Source organism: Sebastes umbrosus, chromosome 19 (assembly GCF_015220745.1).
Source record: "Sebastes umbrosus isolate fSebUmb1 chromosome 19, fSebUmb1.pri, whole genome shotgun sequence".
NCBI lineage: Eukaryota > Metazoa > Chordata > Actinopteri > Perciformes > Sebastidae > Sebastes > Sebastes umbrosus.
The window spans coordinates 4,878,103-4,904,376 of NC_051287.1; the positions used below are offsets into that span (position 1 = coordinate 4,878,103).

Sequence of the window (26,274 nt, forward strand, 5' to 3'; positions counted from 1 at the left end):
CGTTGCTTTGATGAATACAAACCCAGCACCATCAAGTTATTCTAGCACCTGACGTCTGTCTATAATAGTAAAGTTCATAAATGATGTTTATTATCTGATACTGCAGGTGTCTGATTGATGCATACCGTCTACATGGGCCTACTTTATATCAGTCCTAGTTATCGTACAGGATATAGTTTGACCAATACTGAACATTTGAAGCAGATACTTATATGGATACTTAAAGAAATTGATAACAAACTAACAATATATCAGCCATTAGTCATTTTTGCAGATATAAACACACAACATGAACCAGTGGTTCCCACCCTGGGGTCACAGGGGGTGCAGGAGGATTCGTCTACTCTGAGGTTGCCAAAATTAGATTTGCAAATATGTATAACTAAAATCATAAAACACTTACTTGATAATTTATACAAAAGTCTGTATATAAATCTATTTTAAAACATATATATTTTTTGCTACTTAGCAGACCACATTCTGTTTAAAGTCAGTATTTGTGCACAGTGTCCGATAAAGAGCAGGCTAATATTATTAGTATTATACTTTGTAGAATTAGTTTCTAGTGCTGTCTGGAGTTATTGGAAATGTTGAGTGACACGAGTCAGAAACAATATACACAGAGTGTTGTAAAGTCCAAAAGTCAACATTTATTGGAAAAAGATAGATGTAATCACGTTATTATCTAACGAAATATCCATATTTGTTGGTGTTTAGCTGACAGTCAATCAATCAATCAATCAATCAGTCAAGCTTTAATTATATAGCACCTTTCAAACAAGTCAAATGCAATTCAAAGTGCTGCACAGACGATTGACAAAAACATGTTGTTGTTAAAAATGGATTTAGAGACTAATGCACACCAAAACAACCAATATAAAAGTTAATTGAATAAGACAGCAATAAAAGATGGGTATTTAATATAATAAAAGATAAATAAAATACAAGGAAATAAAAATAACAATAAAAAAACTACACAAAATAAGCAGATTGTATTAAAATAATAACATTTTAATAAAATAAAATAGAATAAAAGAGATAATAATTATCAACAAAAAAACAAGTTATATATATATTAAAGAAAGTTTATGAAATAAAAAAAGACTAACTCATTTCATGCACTGAAACACCTTATACAAACTGAGGGCTTTGTTCAAGGATTTGTACATTTTGGTTGATGATGACGTCTGAAAATATGGGGGAGAAGAGGAGGAGGTGCTCAGCTTCTCTCAAGGAAAATAAGTTGGGAACTACTGACTGACAAACAATCTCGATTAGGATCCAAGACACATAATGAAAACATTATACAGTTGAAAACATCAACTTGTCAGTGCTTTCTGGTGGACAGACTATTTAATGGTTGGCATATACACATCCAGTTTACCTATATGTGTGTGTTACGTTCCCCGACCGTAACCCCCCAGCTCCTAATGAAAGACTGAGCACCGGTGTGTCCAGTCAGGGCGGTACCTGAAGAGAGACACCAGAGAGAGCAGGAAGAAAACACAAAACACACACAGCACATAACAGCCTGCAGTAAGCTAATATTGACATGTCGGCCTGGCTGATTGATTGGTTTAGCTCTAATACAGGACGGAGCTTAGTAATGGAGTGAGAGACTTCCTCTAAGCACATTTTTTATTTATTGTGATATTTTTCTTTGAATTCATTCAGATTGTTTTTCTTGCCGTAACTTGCAGTTCAATTTATGTTTTATTTATTGTCTTATTTATTTTTCTGTGCATGTTGTTTACCATGTAAACTATCATTTAGTATTTAGATAAGCAGTATGAAAATAATCACCCTTAACAGAAGTAGTAGGGTGTCACCATAACTGCACTATTACTAGGGCTGCAACTCATGATTATTTTCTTTGTCGATTAATTTGTCGACTATTTTCTTCATTAATTGATTAGTTGTTTGGTTTATAAAATGTTATAAAATGTTAGAAAAATGTTTCCCAAAGCACAAGATGATGTCCTCAAATGTCTTGTTTTGTCCACAACTCAAAGATATTCACATGTTTACTGTCATAGAGGAGTAAAAAAACAGAAATTATTCACATTTAAGAAGCTGGAATCAGAGAATTTAGACTTTTATTACTTAAAAGAATTACTCAAACCGATTAATTGATTATCAAAATAGTTGGCGATTAATTTAATAGTTGACAACTAATCGATTACTCGTTTCAACTCTAATTATAAGGGTATGGTCATTTATGATTATAGTTTATTTTATTTGATATGGACTTCACAGTAGCATTGCATCTGTAAAAGTCAAGGACTAGATGCATTGTGTTATGTGCTTATAGTTAAATGCTCATTTACAACACCAACTAAAAAATTTAATAAAAAAAAAATATTAAAATAGAAAAAGAAAAGAAAAAATATACACAGAAAAATTTAAAAAATCATCTACAAAGATACACACATAAAAACATACACAAGATACAAAATACCAGTGTGTCTACAGGGGTGGAACAATGTTGGTCCTCATTTAGCCATGATTTAATAATCCAAATCCAAACGATGTTGTATTTTCTTTAACGTAAACCCGACATTTTTCATTCATATTAATAATTCAGAGGTACCTGCATTCTTTAAAGCATCAATGCAACTGGACACCAGTTACCCAGTGGCATGGTTACGACAAAACAGAGACCTCTTACATTGTGTGCTGGAGCTTTAGACCAGTCCGCCACAGTTTTAAACATTTCCTAACATCCATTACTCTGAACTGAAACATGGCAAAGATGAGTATGGTTGACCAGAGGCTGCTGCACGAGCACCTGGAAGCTATGCAGACTATAAGAATGCTGCTGGTAGAGAAAGCCTTCACGGTAACATCAGATCAATACCTGAGCTGTTGTTTGTTTAGACTTGTTCTGATGACTAATCTTTCTGCATTTTTGTTTCTGCAATACAGGGTGACAAAAACAATGGCTTCGATGTGCTCTACCACAACATGAAGCATGGCCAAATATCCTCCAAGGAGCTGACAGACTTCATCAGAGAAAGGTAAGACACACGGTAGTTTGATACACATCAGTTAGTCTACACGTGAACAACACGTTAATTAGTACACACAACACGTTACTCATTGACCTCTTATGTTTGGTGCTTCAGTACACGTCTTACCTGTTTCGTGGTTTTCTTGTAAATGTACTTCCATGTCGGCACATGCAGTTCCAGTTCTTTGTTTTGCGTCTGTAGTTAAGTAACACCCAAGTACTTAACTGAGACCGAAACTAAAATCCACTCTGCAATGTGTCTGATTGCTACAGACGTACATCTCAAACCATAATATGGGTTTGTTCTTACAAGGGGTTTGGGGAAAACATTGATTTAGCATAGTATCGTGATGTTTTGCGTGGCAATATGAATACACGGACGTCAAGTATTGATCTTTTATTATTAGAGCTGTTAATTAAAATATTTAATTGCGATTAATCGCATGATTGTCCATAGTTAATCGCTAATTAATTACACTTTTTTCTGTTCAAAATGTATCTTAAATGACAAATATTGACTAGAAACCCTCACAGGTGATGCATTTAGCATAACAAATATGCTCAAATGACTATGACTTGCCCCAAACTGCATGTGATTATCATAAAGTGGGCATGTCTGTAAAGAGGAGACTCGTGGGTACCCATAGAACCCATTTACATTCACATTTCTTGAGGTCAGAGGTCAAGGGACCACTTTGAAAATGGCTATGGCAGTTTTTTTTGGCATTATTTATCCTCCTTCAAGACATGCTCCTTTCACTCTAGCTTTAAAACTGAGTCCGCTACAATCTAAAAATCGCAAATTGCGTTAATGCGTTTAAGAAATTAGTGGCGTTAAACCGATCATTAAAACAACTGATCAACATTTTTCACCATTTTCTGACATTTCATTGACTAAACAACTAATCGATTTAATCAAGAAAATAATCAACGGATTAATCGACATTGAAAATAATCGTTAGTTGCAGCCCTATTAATGTCTTTTAAGGAGGGTTTCTCTGTTCATCAGGAAACTAAACAGTAAATTCAGTCAAAAAGTGGAGCGTTGTGAATGTTATGTAAACTTAACCTGTTTGTGAAAGAAGCTTAAACCCACCTGTAACCCAGCATTCAGCGTCTGCAGCGTGATAACACCATAATAACAGCTTCTTTTCAACTCCTTCCCACCTCCATGAAGATTAGCGTCACCGTGTCAGAGGTGTGTGTTTATAACCTGCCACATGATAGATGGTCGAACCGCTGGAATTCAGCAGTGGAGCCACTCAGACACTTTAATATAACACTCGGTGGAGGATATGATCCATCAACTGTGTTTATTGAAAGATGTATGGGAATTTGACATGAACATTATGGCTCGATCCAAAGGAAAATCAGCTTCTTTAGCACATCTGTTGTGCTTTTTGCAGAGTTTCTGTAGCTGAATGATGCTTATGATTGCCAATGCACTTCTACTTGTAAAGCACATTATTCATGAAGGAGACAGAACTCACATTTCACATTGTGCAAGTTTCCAGGCTGGCTTTGGTTTTTCAATTCACAGACTGATGTTTTATGTGTTTTCTCTTCTGAAAAGCTGCACTATGACTCCCTCTGGTGGAGAAAGAAGCTCTGTACACTGTCTTAATATCTTTGTTACTGCACTCTTGTCAACCAGGGCCCCTTCTCACAAAAGCATTTTTAGGCTAAAATGATATTAGCAATCTCCAATAAGCACACACACATCTATTAAACCTCTTGTACTTGCTTTGTCACAGTTATCTGCACTGAAAGATGGAAAACTACCAGAATGAGACACGCTGCTGTCTCATTCTCACTTCTTCTTTAAGTGGAAACTGACAACGTTCAGACAACAGATGACCTTCTCCAGTTGAAGAAGTGACCTGAAGAAGACTATAAATAATCTTAACTCAAGGATCACATACTAGTACACTCCCACAGCGTGACAACATACCAACTCTATACAGTATGCACTACATACTAATTGACAAAGTATACCGTTGTAGCAGATAGTACCACAAAAACACAACATACTTTACCACTTTACAGGAAATGATTCAACACATGCAACGTCAGACGGCAATCAGACTTAGACTTTGGACTCTCATTGCCAAATAAACTTCACAAAAAGACAGTTAAATGTCATTTAAAGAAATGTAATACCTATTTGTTTTGCCGTCAAAGATCTTTCTTGAGCTGTCTCAGCACCAAGTTTATAATAGTTTTGAATTTTCAATCGTTTTTTATTTTATTTTAGTTTTGACTTTTCAATTTAATTTTAATTTAGTTAGTTTTCAGAGTGTGTTTGCTAGTTTTAGTTTATGGATCAGTACCTCATACAACCCCACTTCAAAACACCCGAACTATCCCCTTAACATCACTTTAAAGCTTCAGTAGTCAGTATATTTTTGGCATCATTGGACAAAAATTCCATAATAACCTTTCAGCATATTGTAATTCAAGTGTTCTTAGAGAAAACTAGACTTCTGCACCTCCTCATGGCTCCTCTGTTTTCAGGCTTTAGAAAATCTAGCCCGTGACGGGAGACTTTGACCAAACACAGGTCATTTCAGAGAGAGAGCGTTCCTATTGGCTGTGCTCCGGTCATGTGACCAGTACTTGGCGTTCCTTCAAGAGATTTCCAACATGGCTGCTGGGTCACAAACTTTCTCATTTTACAGCTAAACCGTGCACTACAAGATGATTCTGAAAACATTTGAGGAGAGAAATAGGCATTAACGTAACATAATATTGATTCATATTTGATCAGCGCTGCCTAGTTTGACCGTTTGGTCGGAGTTCATGAGTGATTGACAGCCCGCTCTCATAGACGGCAGCTGGACAGCAGACCTCAGATCAGCTCTGACTGCTTGTTTTCCTCCGTTCTGTGAAATCTTGCAGATGCCGTTAGGAGCACCGGAGGACACAGGCACATGATTCTTTTTCAGGTTACCTGTTTCATGCACTACTGTCACGATATAGTGACCGTTTTATAAAAAATACTTTTTTTAATCATATTTGCTCCGATCTCGCCTACTTCAGCTTCAAGGTAACGGAGTTCAGGCCCAAACAGTATGTGGTAACTAACATAAAATACAACCTCCAACATACAACACATGAAACCGGAAACAAGGAATAAGTCAAAGTTCACGTTGAGAAGTGCACACCTGAATGTGAGGTCAAAAGTTTTGTGTAACTAACATAGAAGAAGAGCTGTGAAGAACGATAATGCCCCTGCAGTGCACAACACAGTTTAAACTTCTACTTTCTGAAGTTCTGGTCCAGAAATATAAACACTAAGAAGTTTTTTTTATGGTTTTATTGAAAGGCAGAGGCTTCCCCTGGCACTTTGTCAGTATTTACAACATGCTAACGTTTAAAAATAAAGTGCTATTCTGGGCTCACACAGAGATGTAGAAGTGGGAATATAGCTCTGTGTTGTTGTGCTCTGTTGGATGTTTGCCAGTGTGTACCTGTGTGTGTTTATGATGGATTTGTGTGAGTGTGTGTGAGTGCACGTTTGTCCTGTTTCCCCCTGGCTGACCTTGCTCTTGTGACGTGACTGCAGAGAGAGGCTGGCTAAATGAGACATGCATAATTCAGGCTTTCACTATAACACTGCCGCAGCTTTTCTTTTCTTTTTTCTTTTTACTCCTGTCACTTTGCTGCAGAACGGAGGAATAAAAAAGGGAAATTGAGGGAAGCAGGGGATTCAAACACCGGCTTTCATACTCTGTCAGCTTCGACATGAGGTTTATGAACAAATCACAAGCCAAACCACGTTCATTTGCCCACACACAGCGCATGTGGTCAAACATTTATGTTGCAAGTTTCTAAGTGAGTGTTTTTGGCTGGGATCCTCACTTGTTTAGTGACATGCCCTATTTGAGCCATAACCTAGTTGCAAATACTTTGGAAAAACTTTGTCATACTATGAAAGGGTTTTAAAGGTCAGATTGTTATCTCGGGGTCGATGAAACTGCTGTTTGAGATCATTTCTAATGATTTAACTAGTCCTCTCTTTTGCTCTGTCCCAGGAGTACTATTGAAGAGGCCTACGCCAGGTCGATGACCAAACTGGCCAAGTCAGCTGGCAACTTTTCTCAGCTCGGGTGAGTGTAAACAGCTTTCTAGTTGTCTGAAGTAAAGAGCACCAGCATGAATGAATGTAAAAGGGTCTTATCATGTGTGTCTTTTATCCCAGGACTTTTGCTCCGGTGTGGGATGTGTTCAAGACCTCGACAGAGAAGCTGGCCAGCTGTCACATGGAGCTAGTGAGGAAACTACAGGAACTTATAAAGGAGGTTCAGAAGTATGTGGAAGAGCAGGCCAAAGCACACAAAAAGGTGAGGAGATGGAGGATAAGGAAACTGTAGGAAACTGATGTCTTAACAAAAGCAACTGTACAAAAACTAGAGATGCACATTTTGCAATTATTTTGGCCAATTCCTATTTTCTTTCTTTCTAAGAACTATAACTGACAGCATACACAAACGTTTTTGTGACTTTTCTTTTGTGAAAAATGGTAGGGCTGTCCTCGACCAAAGAAATTCTTAGTATATAATACTCATACGATTTTATCGATTAGGTTTAATCGACAAAGAATCCCACAAAAGCACCACTTTAAATCTTATGTTAACCAGAGATGTGCTCATAAGTTTCTTGGAAATAAGTCATTAAGCATGAAAAAAAACATAAAATTATGACTAATCGACGAAAGAAATCTCAGTGGACTAAAACCAAAACGACCTATTAGTCAACTAATTGACTAAGAGAGGGTTGTATGTTCATAATAAGACATAGACTATTAAATAATTTACATTTACTAACTGTAATTTACAAAGTTACAGGACCTTCTCTCAACGTTTCTGTCTGTGCCGCTGTGTGTGCTCCGCAAAACCATCACGCAGCATGTGTGTAAATTTCACTGGTAAAAAATCTGATATATTGGTCGAAATATCAGCACGACCGATCAGCTGACAAACGGCCGGTTTGAAAGTCAACGCTCCACAAGAAAAATAAATAGTTTAATAGCTGAATAAAAATAAAAAACAGTGACTGTCCAGCTTACTAGACATCCGATGCACTCTGATTGTGCATTAAAAATCCTTTATTAAGACATGGATAACACCCACCAACGCGTTTCGACTCAACAAGTCATATATCAACATAATGCCTGTCCAAAGCAACCAATAAAAGTATCTGGAGGAAAAAGTAACGATAGTATACGGAAACATGAAGAAACTACAAAGAGCTGGAAAACATGCAATTCAAATCTATATAAAGTTTACATCGCAGTATAAGAGTTTAGTTCAATAGTTGATTCCATCCTGAGGAAACATAGTGTGCCGTGTTATTCTATGAAGCGTTTTTTACACCTCTATGTCTCCTCTCTGCTGAGACACACCAGCAGCTCATATCTCATGCATGAAGCCACAGAACACAAAGTAAAATAGGAGCTTTGGAATCAGTGGAGTTATGTCTGTGCTTTCAGCATGACAAAAAGGCTGTCACAGTGTCTCTCCGTCACTTCTTCCCCAACACATCCCTGCTCCTCTCCGCGTTGTGTTTCTTGGCTAACTTGCCGATACAGCGCAGACTGTAGTCAAGCGGTGTGAATAACACAAAATAAACACCCATCCTGGAGTGTGGCTGCTCACAATGTGTACATAATTTATTTTGCTAACTCCACTGATGTTTGCATTAAACCATAAATGTGTCAGAATGAGTAACAAAGACGGTTCAGAGATGATGATGAGTAAAACAAACGACTAAGCGTACTGTGTGGCCACTGTCATTACCCCTTGATTATATTTCTCTTCATATGCCCTTCGAGGAAGTTGGTGTGAAGAGCTATACAGATGGAGCGAATGTGGTCTATTAAGAACAGTCTTATAGCGTTTTTAACAGCGACTGTATAGCTTTAACCGCTTCCTGCTGCACCGTGCAACAGTTCTGTGTCACATGAAACCGAGCGACTGCAATAGCGTTTTACTAGAGCAATAAAGGAGCTCCGTCTACACTGAGATAGTGTCTGTTATTACATCATTAAGTCATCATAAACAAGGGGATTCAAGGACAAGTCGTTATTGTGTATTCTGTTAGGTAACACTTTATAATAACCATCATTTATAGATGGTAAATTGATAGTTAATTAAACTTAGTTATTTTACTGTTAACAAACAATGAAATTATAAATTAGGTTTATTAATTATTAGTAACTCTATAACTTCTGTTATTTTAGTAGTTTGTGTAATATGAAATAATTAGTTTATACATTATATATTGTATCATAGCTGATAAGAGACGATAACAATTACATCCTGATTAATACGCTATCTATTAACAGTTTATTGTTGCACACATAACATTTTATATACTATATTAAGTATTTGTTAGTGATTATCAAATGATTTTTTAAACTTTTAAGAAATGCTTTATAAAGTATTTATTAACCATTTAACAAGGTATTATAATCATCAGTTGCAACTTCATAATAACCATCTAAATAATGTTTATAGATATTTTACAAACCAATTATTAACCTTTAAAAAATCCTTATAAATATCTATCTATGTAATGTTTATACAATTTCTTAAAGGGTTACAAATAATTTCGTAATCATTAGTAAATACTTATAATATAGTGTAGCGGCAGCCTGTGAAAAACTTTACTAAATGCTGCGGGTGCAGTCCAGAGTAGAAGAGTAATATACTGCATATTACTCATTTGAATGAAAATGCACTAAACTCAGGTGAACTTATCTTTAAGTCTTATTTTGATGCAAAGATTTGCACAACGTGAAAGTGAAAGCAGTGCTCTGTTTATTTCATTTTGAGCAAAAAGTTTTGGTACAATTTTATTTTGATTCTAGGAGACGTACTGTGAATAAGCATCAGTTTTTTTTAATGAAAATGTTTGTACATTAGCAGGAACGTAACACAACATGGAAGTGAAAGCAGTCTGTTTATTTAAATGTTAAAGTGCAGTAAAACATATCTGTTGTCCCTTAAATCAATGAATCATCATGATCTCAATTTTTTATACAAATAATCCTGATTATCATTTTGGCCATAATCGTGCAGCTCTATGTTTAACTATACAAGAATCAACTCCATAGTTAGTGGAGCAATGGGTGACACATATTATTCAGCCTGTTGTTAACGGAGTTCCTGTACGCGGTGTTTGTGTGTTGTCAGACAAAAGAAGAGGTGGCGTCCACCCTGGAGGCCGTGCAGAACATCCAGACCACCTCTCAGGCTCTGCACAAGTCCAAGGAGATCTACAACGCCAAAACCGTGGAGCAGGAGCGCCTCCGCAAAGAGGGGGCCACCCAGAGAGATGTGGACAAGGTGGGAGGTCACATTCATGCGTACACACACCCACGTAGTCATGGTATGGTAATGAGGCATGATGAAGTGCTTTAACACTCCAGTCTGTACAGAAACTTTAACCCCCAAAAGCCTTCAGATGTGAAGCGGAGCTCGGGGTTTTCTTGCTGATTTTGTCAGTTGATGTTGGAAAACAGAGGGGCGCTTGTGTGTATCGTACATAAACTGATGATAGCCATTTATCTGTCTGTTTATGTTTGGCAGGCTGGAGTGAAAGCCAAAAAAGCCACAGAGACCTACAAGTCGTATGTGGAGAAATATGCCGCCGCCAAGTCCGAGTTTGAACAGAAGATGGCAGAAACTGCACAGGTATTGTGATTTTCTCTCTCCTGTGCGGATGTGCTTTAATGAAATATATGTGCTCTGTCTAGTCTCTGTGGTACGCAACACTTTCATTGTGTAATCTGTCAGTCCCGTGTGTATGTGTGTGTGTGTGTTCCACGTTTCGGGCCCTGTATCATCTCCAGATTGTGTTTTTTCCTCCGTAACGGAATCGTTGTGGAAAAGCCCTGATTGGATCCATCTGACGGACTGATTAGATAAACTCCAAATTAAAATCAGATCAACAGACTTTGGCCTCCATATCCTCCCACACCGCAGCAGCTCCGCTCCGCCACCAGAACTGGTTCCAGTTAGCCGCTTTTTTTTTTTTGTTTTCCCCCCAAGAGAAAGCGGAGTTGCAGCAGCAGCAGCTCTGCTTCCCCGGGATCACAGTCTACGGCTCATCTCAAACGCAGCACATGTGGACATGAGTTATAAACACTGAACACATGTGCTCTCTGACATCACTGGGGCTCCTACATGTGTGTTCTCTTTGTCTGCGTGTGTGAGCGTATGCTCGCTGTTATCGTGACAAAAGTACAGTCTTATTTGTGTGTGCAGGTCTCTGTAGTGTAGATGCAGGAGTAAGTGGCTCTTTATCTGTGTGTTTGTGGTTAGATCTTCCTCTGCATCCTCACTTTGATTTTCCCCCTTTATGATTATTTATACTCATTCTTTTTGGTTAACCTCAGAAGCCCAGAGACTTAAACGGAAGTAAATACGATTATTTAAAGCTGTGATCTACTCCATACTGCTGCTCAAAGCCAAAACGAAACCCCCCCAGTCAATGTTGACATCTTGTGAAAGGAGCTATATGTGTGTGTGAGTGAGCGCCACAGACCACCCAAACAGACACAAAGGAAGTGGCTGGGACAAAACAAGGAAGTGATGATTCCTAGGCTGCATTTTGTCCTGAACTTCATAACGCTGACACCACCATGCACATTTGTTTGCATGCAGATAATTTCAAGTTGCCTTAACTTTTCCCCTCGCCCTGTGTTACAGAAATTCCAAGACATCGAAGAAAACCACATCCTCCACATGAAGGAGATCATTCAGTCGTACTCGCGGTCCGTCGACGAAACGCACATTCAAATAGGAGAGGTGAGTGTGTACACACACACACACACACACACGTACATACTCTGAAACATTCCTGTGGGTGGAGTAGGTGTCTTGTTGACCTGAGGCTCTGCTCATTGGGTTCACTGTGTGTCATATCAATTAGTGTCGTCTTTGATCTCGCTAATCGTTTAACTGAGAACCAGGAAATGGTCCATTCAGCCTTTTATGCCAGGCAATTAAAAACTGATCAAAACTCCCTCTCAGCCTATCTAAAACACCTCCACAAGTCCAAACACTTGCCAAATAACCGCGTCTGATGGTTTAGAAAGTGCTGCGAAGTCTTTGTTTGTTTCTGGGAAATGGCATCAAGTCCAATTGTGAAGGCTTTCAAACATCCTTCACACTAAATTAATCAGTATTTAACGTTAAACAGAGATTTCGTTTCATTTATTTATTCGGCAATCATACTTACCAGCGCCACACAGAATAACTCTTAACTACAATCTGCTGCTCTGTTCTCATTCATCTGCTGCTGCTGCTGTAGTTCTCTTATTGCCCGTAGAGGGCGACGCAGCTCCACCTATAGCATCTCAGTCCAGCCGGCAGCTCATGCGGCAAGTTGGAAAGAATGTGGAGCGACAGGCTACCGCAGGTTATTCAGCCCCACAGTTCCTGAGCAGGAGATGGGCAGAGCTGCTGCCTGTTGCTGAGACACATTCAGATACAGCCTAAAGTGGCGAGTCTCTCCAGGCCAGAAAAACCTGCAAGAAATAGTGATTTGGTGATAAATCCTCTTCACACCAGGTTGTGAGGGATTTTTATTATCACATAAGGGTGAGGCGAGAGGAAGAGGAAGAGGAAGAGGGAGGAGGGCGAAGGAGGCTGGGACCGGTTTTATCTCTGCAACATTGTGCTTAGTCACCGAGCCCACAGGCATTCATGCTGACAAGCAGATGCACGGACAATATCATATATTTGCATATAGTTGCATTTAAAATATAGAATATTGTGAGTGCTGTTTTAGTTAGACATGCACACACACACACACACACACACACACACACACACACACACACACACACACACAGAACTTGTTTGTGCAACCATTTCTTTAAGCCTTTATTTTCTTTGAGCAGGAAACGATTATTACAGTTATTATTCTTGCATTTTGTCCAACTGATGTGTTTCTTAGATCATATTTTCAATGACAATTACTTAGACTCACAATAAAGTAGATTTACAAATGTATAAACTGATCTCAGATTAGTGCTGCATACAAGAGTAGAGTGAGGAATTGCAAAAATGAAAGTAAACAAAACCTACTCTTCTATGGTTTTCTATGGTTGAATGTGATATGTGTGCAAAGGGAGTGCAGATAAGATGGAGGTAAACAAGTACATTACAGTTATCAAAGGAGCAATGATCAGTAAGTTCTTAGTAGCTTACTGTAGGTAGAAAGTCAGTCATGGTATCAATTACATTACTTACTAAGTATGTTTTTTCTTGATATAACATCAAATATATGCAATTTAAAAATGTATTACTACCTCATAGACATCAGCCATTATAATATCTGTTATTGCCCCTACATGGTACAGAGAGGAAAATCTATTGGCGACCATAGAAAGTAGGGTTGCACAATTAATCGAATATTAATCGTGATCACAATTTTGGCTTCCCACAAATAAATGAAGATGATCCCCTGAGATATTTGATGTTTAAAATGCGCGTTCATGCTCATAGAAAACAGCAAATCAAATCAAGCGCTTCCTCAACTAACAGCTAGCAACCAGGCGGTGATCGAGATGTTTTGGTTTCACTTTTGGGTATAGATATTATCTATACAACCAATGTGTTTACGGTTAAATTAAAAGCATAAATGTGTTTATCTAGCTCTTAATGTTGCTAATTTTGCTCTCGAAGTGCACTAGATTGAAGCATTTAACTTTAAAATGTAGCTAACAAAAGGGGTAGAGTGAATATTCCTGTATTTTAACAGATTGCAATATACAGTATATCGCGGAAAAAATATTGCAATGCAGCCCTAAATGTACATTAACAAGAATGTAGCACAGCATGGAAGTGAAAACAGTGTTTATTTGAATGTGAAAGTGCAATAAAAATATGTTGTCGTTAAAATCAATGAATAATCGTGATATCAACATTGATCAGAATAATCATGATTATCATTTTGGCCTTAATCGTGGAGCACTAATAGAAAGTCAACAGCCGTGGTGCTTCCAATTAGGCTGGTCATCACTGATCAAAACTGGCAGTGTTCTGGTGAGGGACTTGTAGCCGCATTAGCATCTTCTAATGGATGGTCAAAGTGCCTGCAAAGAGGCCTTCACATCTGGGGTTGTGTGTTACACCTCCCGGTGAGACTCCTCGCTGGCAGGTGAACAGGAACGGCTGAGGACTCCACATGTATCTCTTTATCAGAGGAGACAACTGTGCTCCCACCAGGTCAACAGAGGAGTTAGTCGTGACTTTGACTGGTGTACGAGGGAATCGCTTTCCCGATAGTTGAGTCCAGTGATGGAGCTGCTGTCGGTCCAGGGGTGTTAAACTAACCAGAGACAAGTGATTGCAGGGAAGCGCGGTGCATGAAACCGAAGCAAAGGGGGACCTGTAACCGAAGGTGTCACTAAAATCAAGAAGCAATCATATCAACCTCGCAGGTATTTTGAGACGAGGCTGAGCAGTATCAGCTCAGTGGGCATGAAGGATAAGAGGGTTAGAGAGGATGAGAGGGAGAAAGTAAAGAAAGGGAAAACACCATATATAGATGTATTAAGTTCAAATATGAGCAGGAAGAACTCGCATAAGGGCAGGTGTGTTAGGTTTGCGTGCTGTGTTTGTTTTTGTAAGTGAGCGTGAGTGTGTGGGAGGATCCCTTGAAGGCAGATGCATGTTTGGAGCATGTGGTCCAAAGCCTCCACGGGACGAGGTGTGTGTGTGTGTGTGTGTGTGTGAGAGAGAGAGGCAAGCGGGGCACGCAGGTTGATGACATTACTGCCCTCCGTCATGGCAGCAGTACCTGACAGATCGCGTGTGCTGCACCGAGCATACTTCCTCACCACGGCTCCCCTCCCCTCCCTCCCCTCCCAACATCCTCTCCTGCCAGGGCACAGAAGGCTAATGCACTCCACCTCGCCACAGGGGCCTGGGGGGGCAGACACATATTGTGTGTGTTTGCGTGTGTGTTTGTATGATAGCAGAGCCACTCTGCGCTTACAGTATCACGCACATCTAAATGGTTCGGTGCGATGGCACAGTCAGCCGCTGTTCTTCATCCCCATGCCCATACATCGCTTTCACTTCCCCCTCACTGAACACACAAGCACACATGCACATCCAAAACAAACAAGCAAACAAACACTATCCTTCCTCTGATACTGCCCAAAGGGCATCAGCAGACCACGGTGCCAACAACAATGATTCAACCTGACACAATAGAATCACTCACAGTAAAGTACAGTATGTCTCCACAGGCCAATTATTATTAAATAAATGTTATTAATATAAACTGAGGAGCGTGAGTTACAGGGAGAACTAACAGCAACAGACTGCTCCCGTCCTGTACGTCATAAAACAAATCACACCCAACACGTGACACTAATCCGTGCTTGTATGGTATGACATAACTGAAAACAAAACAGTCAACAACAATAACTGAACTCTGTGCAATTTCCCCAAATAGGGATGAACGTTTTAGTTGCATCAGTCACGATGATAAAATATTTACTAGTGCGTACACTATTGGTGTGTACAGTCAAGACTAATGCAAGTGGAGAAACACTTCCTGGCTACAGTTTAACAGCACACATGGCTGTTAAACTTTGACGACAAAACAACATAATCAACACGGCGTAGTGATTTGTCAACACAATCTCACGGCGTGAAGTAGTCACCAAATTGTATCTATTTCATTTGTGTCTATAGACGTGAATTTTTCGTGATGCACAGCACGACTTTCAACAACGTATTTTTCGTGGTTTTCCTACGACTGTCCAGCAACTAGTGACGCACGTGTCAATTTCCGCTCCGTCGTGGGTTAAAATAACTCCAGATGTGCCGGTACTTAAGTATGGAAGTTACGTGACAAAAACGACTTGGTTAGCTTTAGGAAAAGATCTATTTCGTTAGGTTTAAGCAAAAAAACTACTTAGTTAAATTTAGGAAAAGATTGTGGTTTGGGTTAAAATGACTCCGAAAGTGGCGTAACTTAAGTACGGAAGTAGCCGCTCTTTGTACTTCCCGGTTCACAATTACGTGGATTACATACGAATTGATTTCGTGCAGACCATCACGAAAAAAAAATGAATATTTCACAAACTGCTGAGCGACTGGGGTGGATTTGTACGTCTCCTCCAGCTCAAAGAGTTTCACTCAGTGCAGCTTTAACACATTCTATAATGTATGTAGCTGACTGGATACAGTCTGTGCATTTAATAATAAACATTTTATCACGTTACCAAACTTATTATTTTACTTTCACCTCGCCAACAAATGAAAAACGTCTATTTCTTGTAGTGGGGCTCACAGCACGACAAGCCGCAATACAATATTTACTAAGTGTTGTTCCATCTCTGCTGGTGAGTCAGAAAGTGGCTGAGCTGCCAGCGCTGGGATGTGTAGTTAATCTCACTTGGTTAAACACCTCTGTGAAGTGTCGAGTGCTGGCAGTCGTTACATTTCCTCTAAGAGAATTTGACCACAGTAAATGGCCCAAAATAAACGTTTTCATTAATTGATTGCGGTGAATATAAATGATGTGTAAATTCTTAAACCCAACACTGAATGGATCTAAAATTCACCAGATTCTAGTGATGCACCGCTCCGACTATTTCAGGCCCGATACCGATACCTGGGATTTGGGTATCGGCCGATACCGAGTACCGATCCGATACCAGTGTTAAAGTGAAGTGGAAGTGACTGGGATCATTCTGTTATGTGTAATGCAACATCAGGCTTGACTTAGCATTGCTTTCCTAACTTTGTAAAATGAAATGTAACAAATAAATACATAGATATACATTTATTTAATTGTTATTTATTATTAAAATAATAAATCGCACACCAGCAACCTGGTAAAAAATCTTCAAAATTTACAGGAATTACCATTTTCTGACATTTTATAGACCAAACAACTAATCGATGAGAAAATAATCGACAATGAAAATAGTGACACCCAACTTCTACTACTAGAGATGATTAAAGTAAATGTATTGTATGTGTATCATTATATATATATATATATATATACATTTTAAAGCAGCTAAATGATACCCAAAATGTCTTTTATATTCATCAACATTTAAAATTGTGCATATCTTATTGTGCTTGAATATTTTCAAATGAATCTAAATTGACATTTTTCAATCAAATAGGCAAAGAATCCTTTAAATAAAAAAAAATGAATTAATTAAATTAGTCAATACATGTGATTAGAGCTGCAACGATTATCGATTAGTTGTCAAGTATTAAAATAATAGGCAAGACAAAGAAGTAAAAATTCAGATTTCATCTTCTTAAATGTGAATATTTTCTGGTTTCTTTACTCCTCTATGACAGTAAACTGTTGAGTTGTGGACGAAACAAAATAATTTAGGACGTCATCTTGGGCGTTCTCCAACCAGTCTCTTAAATTCCAAGTGAAGGCAACTGTCAGTAAATATGATTTATTGTTTTGGATTTTTTGTAGGTCCACCATGAATTTGTGAGGAACATCGAGAACACCTCAGTGGAGAGCTTAATACTCAAACTGGCAGAGAGCAAAGGAACGGGCAAGGAGAGACCAGGTAGGTTTTTTTAATTCTAATAATGAGTGTTTGTGTTGTGCGTAAATAAATGAGAGGTCCGGGGAGCGGGCCCTCTGCCTGCTGGGGCGGGTAGGGCTGTATGGAGAGGGGCAATTAGAAGTAAGAGAAGGCCATCAGAGTCAATCATAGTAATCTGCTGTAAAGGTAGGCAGGCTTGGCATTCCAGTAAGCATGTGACACACTGGGGGCTTTGCTGTGCTCGCAGACTAAGCAGGCAGAACCAACCTTTTCAGGAGGTCAGAGCTCAACAATGACTCTTGTGTAAACTTTGCCATGCCACAATAATCAAGGGAATACTCCTCCGACTCCCCTCACCTCCCTCACACTCCAGCTCATTCATTCATAGTTAGTTACTCTTTGCAGCGATCGTAGTAGCTCCGAAGCTTCGACTCTTACCGAAATCAATCGGTGTGTAAAAATCTAATGTGTCGTAAATATCCAATTACTTCACTATAGTCCCTGTACATGGACTACATTACGTCAGGAGGTCACAGGCACAAAGGCTTCACCTCTGCTGTGTTTGTGTGTACACAAACGGTGACCCCTGGATCCAGACGCTGCGTCCAAGGAGTGGTGGCCCTCATTTGTTTGGACAGCAGAATTAATTGAGGCTAAAAAAACGGTCAGAAAATTCCTCTTGTATCAAGCTGTTCATTAGGGATTGCACAGCAGCCCCGGCCCTGTCAGAAAAATAACCTGTCTGTCCCCTGATTAAATAGCTGAACGGATGGCCGGTCCAGTGCCTTTAGAGAGAGAGAGGTTGAATAAACTTTCTATTGCGGAAACAATCCCAAAGTGACACGCTGCGAGGCGGGGGGGTTCGGAGTGTTCAACGATATCCAGCTGAGCTGTCAACTGGCGGTGGGCCAGACACGCAAACCCCCCCTCCAACCCCTCTCCCACTCCCAGTGCCATGTGAAGCATATGCAATTTAAAAAACCATTCTCCGCTCATGCGTGACTGCATGCTTCCCTCACAGAGAGTAGAAAGAAAAGAAACATCTTCCCCTGTATAAACAAAGTCGTCTGTCTGTTTAGGAGATGTTTAAACAGTTCCTAATGTCTGCCCAGATTTAGGTAATATTCATGTGTCTGGTGTTTGGACTTTTTCTGCAGTTGGTGTGCATAAATATTGTCAGATGCAATCGCAGGATGCCAGCGGCAAAGAGTTCCTGCTCTGCCAGGGCCTTTACGTAGACCCACAGCATTTTGTTAAACATCCCAGAGCTTGAATAAGGAACACAATGTGTAATTTTCCAGTAATTTTCCCCCCTTTCTGGGTTCCTTTTTCATTACTTTTGTTTGACAATACCTCCAAGTGATGCGTTTAATTAAAGATGATAATGATCATGAGCTTCCTCTCCTGGGAAAGATACACCTCAAACATATTCTCACCTGCTTTATGTCCGTATGGGACGATGAAATTACTCACTTCCTCCTCCATGAGAGAAAGTTCTTGAATGAGCATGCCAATTTTGTTTTGATTGGCATGAAACTCCCTCTCGCACACACACACACACACAAACAGTCGTTCGTGCCGTCGCTGTGTATTCGCCGGCGGTGAAGAGGCCTGATATTGCACAGTAGAGTAGATCGGTCATTGGTGTACTTTATCCACTTCACTTGGCGTGATGCATGCCTCTCGTGACTCGCCGCTTCCCTGCGCTTCACTCGGCGCTGCACACGCCAAACAATGCGTCAATTCTGCTCGCGACTGGCATCCTCTGGGGAGAGCGCGTTGGACTGCTGCTGCTGTATACGTTTTGAGTTAAAATATCATTAGCTTTGTTGTTTTCAGGTCAAGGCATGTTAGTGTATCGGAAATATTGCCAGAGGGTCTCTCTCTCTCCCTCTCCTGCTCGTCTTGCAAGCTATTAAGCTTTCTAGTTATATCTGTGTCTATCTGGTCTGATAGCAAACACAGACTGCATGACTTCCAGGTCATGCATTTTAAGAATACAAATACACTGTTGTGTTTAAACTCAGAGGACTAACACAGACATTACACAGTTTGTTTAGCTGAGGTGTCACTCTTTCTAATAGATAATAAAATCATTAACACCAACACCAACAGCCCAACCTCCTGAATTCCTCTGATTGACATGCACACTCATTGCACGGCTCTGCCTCTGGTTTTCCTGTAGCTTCCAGTGTGTGTGTGTGTGTGTGTGTGCGTGAGCATGTGTTTGTTAAAGCGCCGTCCCCTTTTTGAAAAGCCTCCATAAATGTTTCCGGAGGCACACGTGAAGCGTGACAGTCCGAGCGCAGGGCCTTGGAGGTAAATGTGTATAATTGATGAGCATTAAATTAAGTGTGAACTCTGTTGTTTCTTTCTCATCGTTTGAATGTTGTTGTTTTTTGTTAAGATAAATCCATGGCTGGTTGTCCCCTAAGTGATTTTATAGCTGCTGGCTGGAATGGATATGACTGTGTTAGTTCAATCTATTAATCAGGGTTGCTAGGATTATTTCAGGAGCTTTGTATGTTCGTGTTAGGGCTGCACAATCAAGCGAATATTAATCGCGATCACAATTTTTGGCTTACCACAATTAAAGGACCCATATTGTGAAAAGTGAGATTGTCATGTCTGTTATCGTATAAAGCAGGTTTAAGTGCTTTATAAATACTGTGAAAGTATTGAAACGTTCAATATACGGAGAAATACACACAGCCCATATTCAGAAATGGTGCGTTTGAAACAAGCCGTCAGGATTTCTGTCCATTTGTGATGTCATAAATATACAATATTTAGACCATTACACGGTTTTAAACGTAAACATTCTTAATGTAATATTTCTGGTTGTAGTGTATGTAAATGACATCAGCTGACAGGAAGTAAACATGGACCCAAACTGTTGCCTAGCAACGCAATTCCGTTACAATTCCGTTGAAATGAGCTAAAACGGAGCGTTTCAGACAGAGGGTAAATACAGGCATATTCAGGCAGACAGGATGAGGAAAATAAAGTTATTTTTTTAACATCACAGCATGTAAACATGTTTTAGTAGAAACACAAAATACAAGTATGAACCTGACAATGAGCATGATATGGGACCTTTAAATGAAATTGTTTTCATATTGCAATATATATCGCAGAAAAAAATATTGAAACGTCAGTTTTTCCCAACATCGTGCAGCCCTAATTTGTACATTAATAGGGATGTAGCACAGCTCTGTTTATTTTAATGTGAAAGTGAAATAAAAATATGTTGTCGCTAAAATCAAAGAATAATCGTGATATCAATATCGATCAAAATAATCATCATTTTGGCCATAACGTGCAGCTCTAGTTCGTGTGTTTGTTTGTTTGTATCATGTATGGTCTGTTCTTGTTTCCTGGGCATTTTTTGCATGCCAGAGAGAGAAGGGCATCTCTTTAAGCCTGAGAGCAGATTTGTCCGTGTGGCTTTAAACACTTCGCTGCATGTAATCTGGGACTTGTTTGTCTTATTGTAATAGGGTTAGTGACTTTGCGTGTCCCGTGTGGGAGGTTTAGTTTCATCTCATCTTCGTACCTGCTGTTTGGCGCGAGCACGAGAATCTTGTGGTATATAGAACTGGTTTCTGGTGGTGGTGGTGGTGGTGGTTCTCGTGTCCCAGGCGGGGTTTAGTATGTGGAGACTAGAGTAGCGCTCTGCGTCCCCAGGAGGGAGTGTCACATCTCTGCGAGGGCCACCAGACACACAGTTGACTCGGCTATTGACCCTGTCTGCCCTCTGGGACCAGCCCGGCCCTGTTTGTATACACACTCTGTATGGCACGCCAGACTGCATGTTGTGTATTTGTGTGGTATGTGTGTGGTGTGTGTGTGTGTGATTATTGCGTGATGTACATTCACAGCATTCACAGCAGTGGGTCGTTGACCCTTTCCGTGCCAAATGAACCTAAAAGTTTTGTTTTTTTGTCTCATTAGGACCCATTGAGTTTGAGGAGTGCAATGCAGCTATTGCCACTGAAGGTACGTCTTATTACAATGTTTTTACAATTCATGTTTCTTTATTCGTCACGTACCGCAAGCAGTCGTTGGCAATGGAAATCTTAGGTCTCAGGTTTCCTTCAACAATGCTTGTTAAAAATGTATATATAAAAGCCCACTGATAAGCATGATAAGCAGTTTGGGGCAAGTCATAGTCAAGTCAGCACACTGACACACTGACAGCTGGTGTTGCCTGTTGGGCTTCTTGAGGTCCCCTATGTTATGATCTGAGCATATTTTGTATGCTAAATGCAGTACCTGGACAATATCTGTCATTGTTTTGTGTTGTTAATTGATTTCCAGTAATAAATATATACATACATTTGCATAAAGCAGCATATTTGCCCACTCCCATGTTGATAAGAGTATTAAATACTTGACAAATCTCCCTTTAAAGGTACATTTTGAACAGATTTAAAAATGTGATTGACAATCATGCGATTAATCACGTTTAAATATTTTAATCGATTGACAGCCCTAATAAATCACACAAGTAAAAGCAAAATGAGAATCAAAGATAAAAAAATAGTGCAACTTAAATTGTAGGGCTTAAATATTAACAAACATAAATATGAAGTAAGTAATGTACATATAAATTTGTGGAAGGCAGTATTTCAAATGGATAAGCTGAATGTAAACAGGATGTAGTATGTATAGAAGTAATATAACAGTATATATATACTGTATATATATATATATGTGTAAACAGTTTGTAAAATAGTAAGTAGAGTATATATAGTAGAGTATATAGAGCTAAGATACGTAGTAGTAGTATATAAGCTAAAATTGGTATACAAGAAATACACTGCAAGTTGCATTTCACTAAAGCATCAGACATTAAAACTCATATTTTAGATATTGGGGATCAAGAGCAGATGTAATGTCGTTTTTTTAATCTATGGTTAAAGATGATTTGTTTTTGTATTAAGGTGCCAAACCCAGAAAGAGAAAACCATTCGGCATCCCAGGTCGGAGGAAAGACAAGGACACAGACTCCACGTGAGTGAAGATTTATGCATCTTAAGTTCACCAACACATTTGAACCAACTTGTTTAAAAGTGTTCTGATCGTGATGTGATCATTTTGTCTTCCAGGGAGTCTACAGAAGTCGAAGCTGCTGTGAGTATCATGTTCACCTCTTTAACTTAGAGTTGATACTTGAGCTGATGTACTTCAGCTTTGTACAGTATGTTATTTTGATTTCAAACAGGAGGAGGTGGAAAAGATCTTTGCTCACTCCATTCTCTCTCTCTCTCTCTCTCTCTCTGTTCCCTCCCTCCTGTTTGTTTTGTAGATTTGCTCATTCATTCATTCATTTCTCTGTTTGTGCTTGTAGAACACTGCCAACGGCGCTCCCCCTGGATACTACGGCGCCATAGACATCCAGAATGCTGTAAGAGCTAATACACACAGAAACACACACACACAAAACACAAATACATTTCATAAACATATAGAAAAAATAGGGGTACTTATTTTTCTAAACAGACAACAACTTATTTATCCTCTAAAGCAGCGGTTCTCAACTTATTACTCCAAGGTCCGCATCATAACATCATAACGTATGTGTGTTTATGTATGGGTATTGTTAGGATTTTATCGATACTAGCCTGTAGTACTCTTATCGATACTCCTTATCGGTTTCGTTCTTTATCAATACTATTATTGGTTCTTTCTTTTAAATATACTGTATTATTTAAAAAAGAATAAATTCAGAACATAATTTATTTATATTTTAAATATAACTATGTGTTCTAGAGCAGCTAAAAAACAGTTTACAACTTATCAATACTACGGTTTTTAATAATGTAGCACCGGTGCCCGTTTAATACCGGGGTTCGGTACCCGTTTACTAAACTCAAGGAATTGTCTGGGTCTGGATCGACTTGCCGTTCGCTCTGGATGTGGACCTTGGTCCGGACTTTGAGAAGCCCTGCTCTAAAGCAGCGATGCTTAATGTAATAATCCAAGTTGTTAAAATGTGAGCCAGCACCCCGAAGCTCTCGGTGCACACGATGAAAATGTTTTCTCAGATGTGTTTCAGCCAAATATTATGTGTGAAAGTTTCTTGGAACAATTTCCAGTGTTGGCAACGGGATACTAAATGATTCTCAGTGAGTTTTAAGTTGTTGCAAATGTTTCTGATGTTTCTACTGTGCACCAATCTCCATTTATTATATAATTGTATATACAGAAGAGAGGGGTGTTTATTTCCTTTCTATGTAAATGCTTAGAAACAGAATGCCTTAATCAAAGAGGACCTTTCCATCTATTGATAAACTACGTGATGCTCTGGTTAGCTGTGATGACAATAACACAAATTTAGATATAAAAAAAACAAAAAAAACGTAGACTACATTAATTTAGAAAGTTTTGACTTAAGTTAAGATTTAGTATAGAGGGAAATTAATATGCATTTGTCCTATTTTGAATTGTTTAATATTACATCTAGGGCTGCAACTAATGATTATTCTCATTGTCAGCTAATCTGTTGACTATTTTCTCGATTAATCGATTAGTTGTTTGGTCTATAAAATGTCAGAAAATGGTGAAAAATGTCCAAGATGACGTCCTCAAATGTCTTGTTTTGTCCAGAACTCAAAGATATTCAGTTTACTGTCATAGAGGAGGAAAGAAACCAGAAAATATTCACATTTAAGAAGCTGGAATCAGACAATTTAGACTTTTATTTCTTAAAGAATTACTCAAACCGATTAATCGATTATCAAAATAGATACTGATTATTATTATTGTCATACTTTGACAACTAATCAATTAATCGTTGCAGCTCTAATTACATGCATTACATAATTTATTGCTTTTTTTCAATTTAAATTCATTTGAAAATAAAACATTCAAACACAATAAGATATGCACAAATACATTTTGGGAATAATTTATGTGCTTTAAAATGTATTTATGAAGGATACACACATTTATTTTAACTTTGCGTTATTTGAATAGTGCAACAAAGTTTTATTTTTAATGGGTTTTTTTCTGTTTGTGTTTTGCAGAATGTTCCCCAAGTTGATGCAGAGGGCTTCTGTATCAGACCGGAAGCAAATGAAAACGATATCCTTCTCATGTGTCTCGATGTTGTTCTCACTCAGTCCAGATTTATAAGACATCAAGGATCTGTTACTATTAGTTTTTTTTGTTCACACCCATCTGCAGCCGGTTGAGGGATAAATAAAACAGAACTGTAGATGATCTCTCTCTCTCTCTGTTGTTGTCTCCTTAACTCTGTTTTTCGCTCACATGCCAAAGAGAATTCCTTCTATTCGTCCAGCGACTCAGAGGACGAAGACGAACCCAGGAAGTTCAAAGTAGAAATCAAGCCCGTACAGCCAAACAACGGCACGCATCAGAACCGAGCCACCATCGACGAGCTTAAAGCCTCCATCGGAAACATCATCCTGTCGCCCTCCACCTCGGTAGGGCTTCACGAAACACTTGCAAACACACCAAATACTGAAGAAACCTGTTGCTGTGCTGCTGTGCTGCAGCAGGAGTCTGCTCTGCCTCTGCAACACTAGAGGGCAACAGGGGAATATGTAACCTCTGCGAGGGTGGACGGGGAACGCCATTTAACCGTTCTATCCCTCTTCTAGATGCCGTTTAGTCACTCTTTCTTGGAGCTTATTGTATTTACATTGGAAAGGCATCTGTATTATATCTAATTTGAGGTTCCTGTTTGCACACATTTCATGTTTTGTCTTTACTTTAAATTCATTTTCATGTCAAACAACCTTTTTTTCATCTTTTTTTTTAAAGAATTAAGAACTGAGAAAGAGTAATTTAAGTATCTGATGTTGTTGGCCTTTACTGCAGACTCACACACATGCACACTGCCCTCCTTGTAGGCACTTAAGGGAATGCTTTGCGGCAGGCTACACACACACACACACACACACACACACTTGCACAGAGAGAGCCCAGTCTGATCTGTGCCCTCAGTCATGGAGCCCTCCATTCAGCTCCTCCGTCCCTCACCATCACTCAATCTCTGAATCTCTCTCCCCGCCGCCGCTCTCTGAAAATAGCCGCTTGCCATTAAACTTTAAAACCACTACTGCTTGTGTGCAAACATGCACCGTGTGTGTGCACTGAGCTGTTGTTGTTGTTAATGTTGTTGTGCAGCGGCTGAAAGGGCACGCTCAGTGTCGCGGAGGAGGTCTAGTGGGTTTCACCCGCTGCACATTAAACGGATGTCACGGCATCTTCTTCACGGCTCTGGCTCTCCCTCCCTCTAGCCTCTCCCTCCGCTCTGACCGCCGCCTCTCCTCCCTGTTTGTGTTGTACCTCGCTCTTTTTTTTCCTCCTCTCTTTGTTTGCTTTCACTCTTTGGGTTTTTATTGGAGCCCACTTGCTCTAGACAGGACTCTGTTGTGGTTATTTATGAATACTTTATGGGGTTAGTTGCCTTGTTTTTTTTGTACAAATGTTTCTTTTTTCCACCCGAGTAATTAATGATAAAGATAAATAACAAGTTTATAGAGGAAGTTTTTCTTGGGTTGTTTTTTTTGTTGCAATATTCAAAAGATGTTCTCTTTTAAACCTTTTGACTTCACTGCAGTTTGGTTTCGGCTGTTGTCGAGACTAAAACCCACAATTACTTTCTCATCCTAAAAGTACAAAAAAAACACAGACCGCTGTTTGTGTGTGTTGCCTCTGATTTGCATTTAAATAC

The 26,274-nt window shown here is 39.2% G+C and overlaps 1 protein-coding gene across 10 annotated transcripts in view; it reads left to right on the forward strand.

Annotated features, from left to right (window-relative positions):
- The window catches only part of fcho2 (FCH and mu domain containing endocytic adaptor 2), a 50,866-nt gene that overhangs the window by 9,044 nt on the left and 15,548 nt on the right, over positions 1-26,274 (forward strand). For all 10 annotated transcript variants that reach the window (XM_037752146.1, XM_037752148.1, XM_037752149.1 and 7 more), the window contains exons 2-14: positions 2,926-3,017; positions 7,045-7,119; positions 7,212-7,353; positions 10,207-10,359; positions 10,603-10,707; positions 11,725-11,823; positions 17,492-17,588; positions 21,522-21,566; positions 22,514-22,583; positions 22,679-22,703; positions 22,921-22,977; positions 24,599-24,656; positions 24,843-25,018. In XM_037752146.1, the coding sequence (XP_037608074.1) occupies positions 2,926-3,017; positions 7,045-7,119; positions 7,212-7,353; positions 10,207-10,359; positions 10,603-10,707; positions 11,725-11,823; positions 17,492-17,588; positions 21,522-21,566; positions 22,514-22,583; positions 22,679-22,703; positions 22,921-22,977; positions 24,599-24,656; positions 24,843-25,018 (1,194 nt within the window). The remainder of the gene's footprint in view (positions 1-2,925; positions 3,018-7,044; positions 7,120-7,211; positions 7,354-10,206; positions 10,360-10,602; positions 10,708-11,724; positions 11,824-17,491; positions 17,589-21,521; positions 21,567-22,513; positions 22,584-22,678; positions 22,704-22,920; positions 22,978-24,598; positions 24,657-24,842; positions 25,019-26,274) is intronic.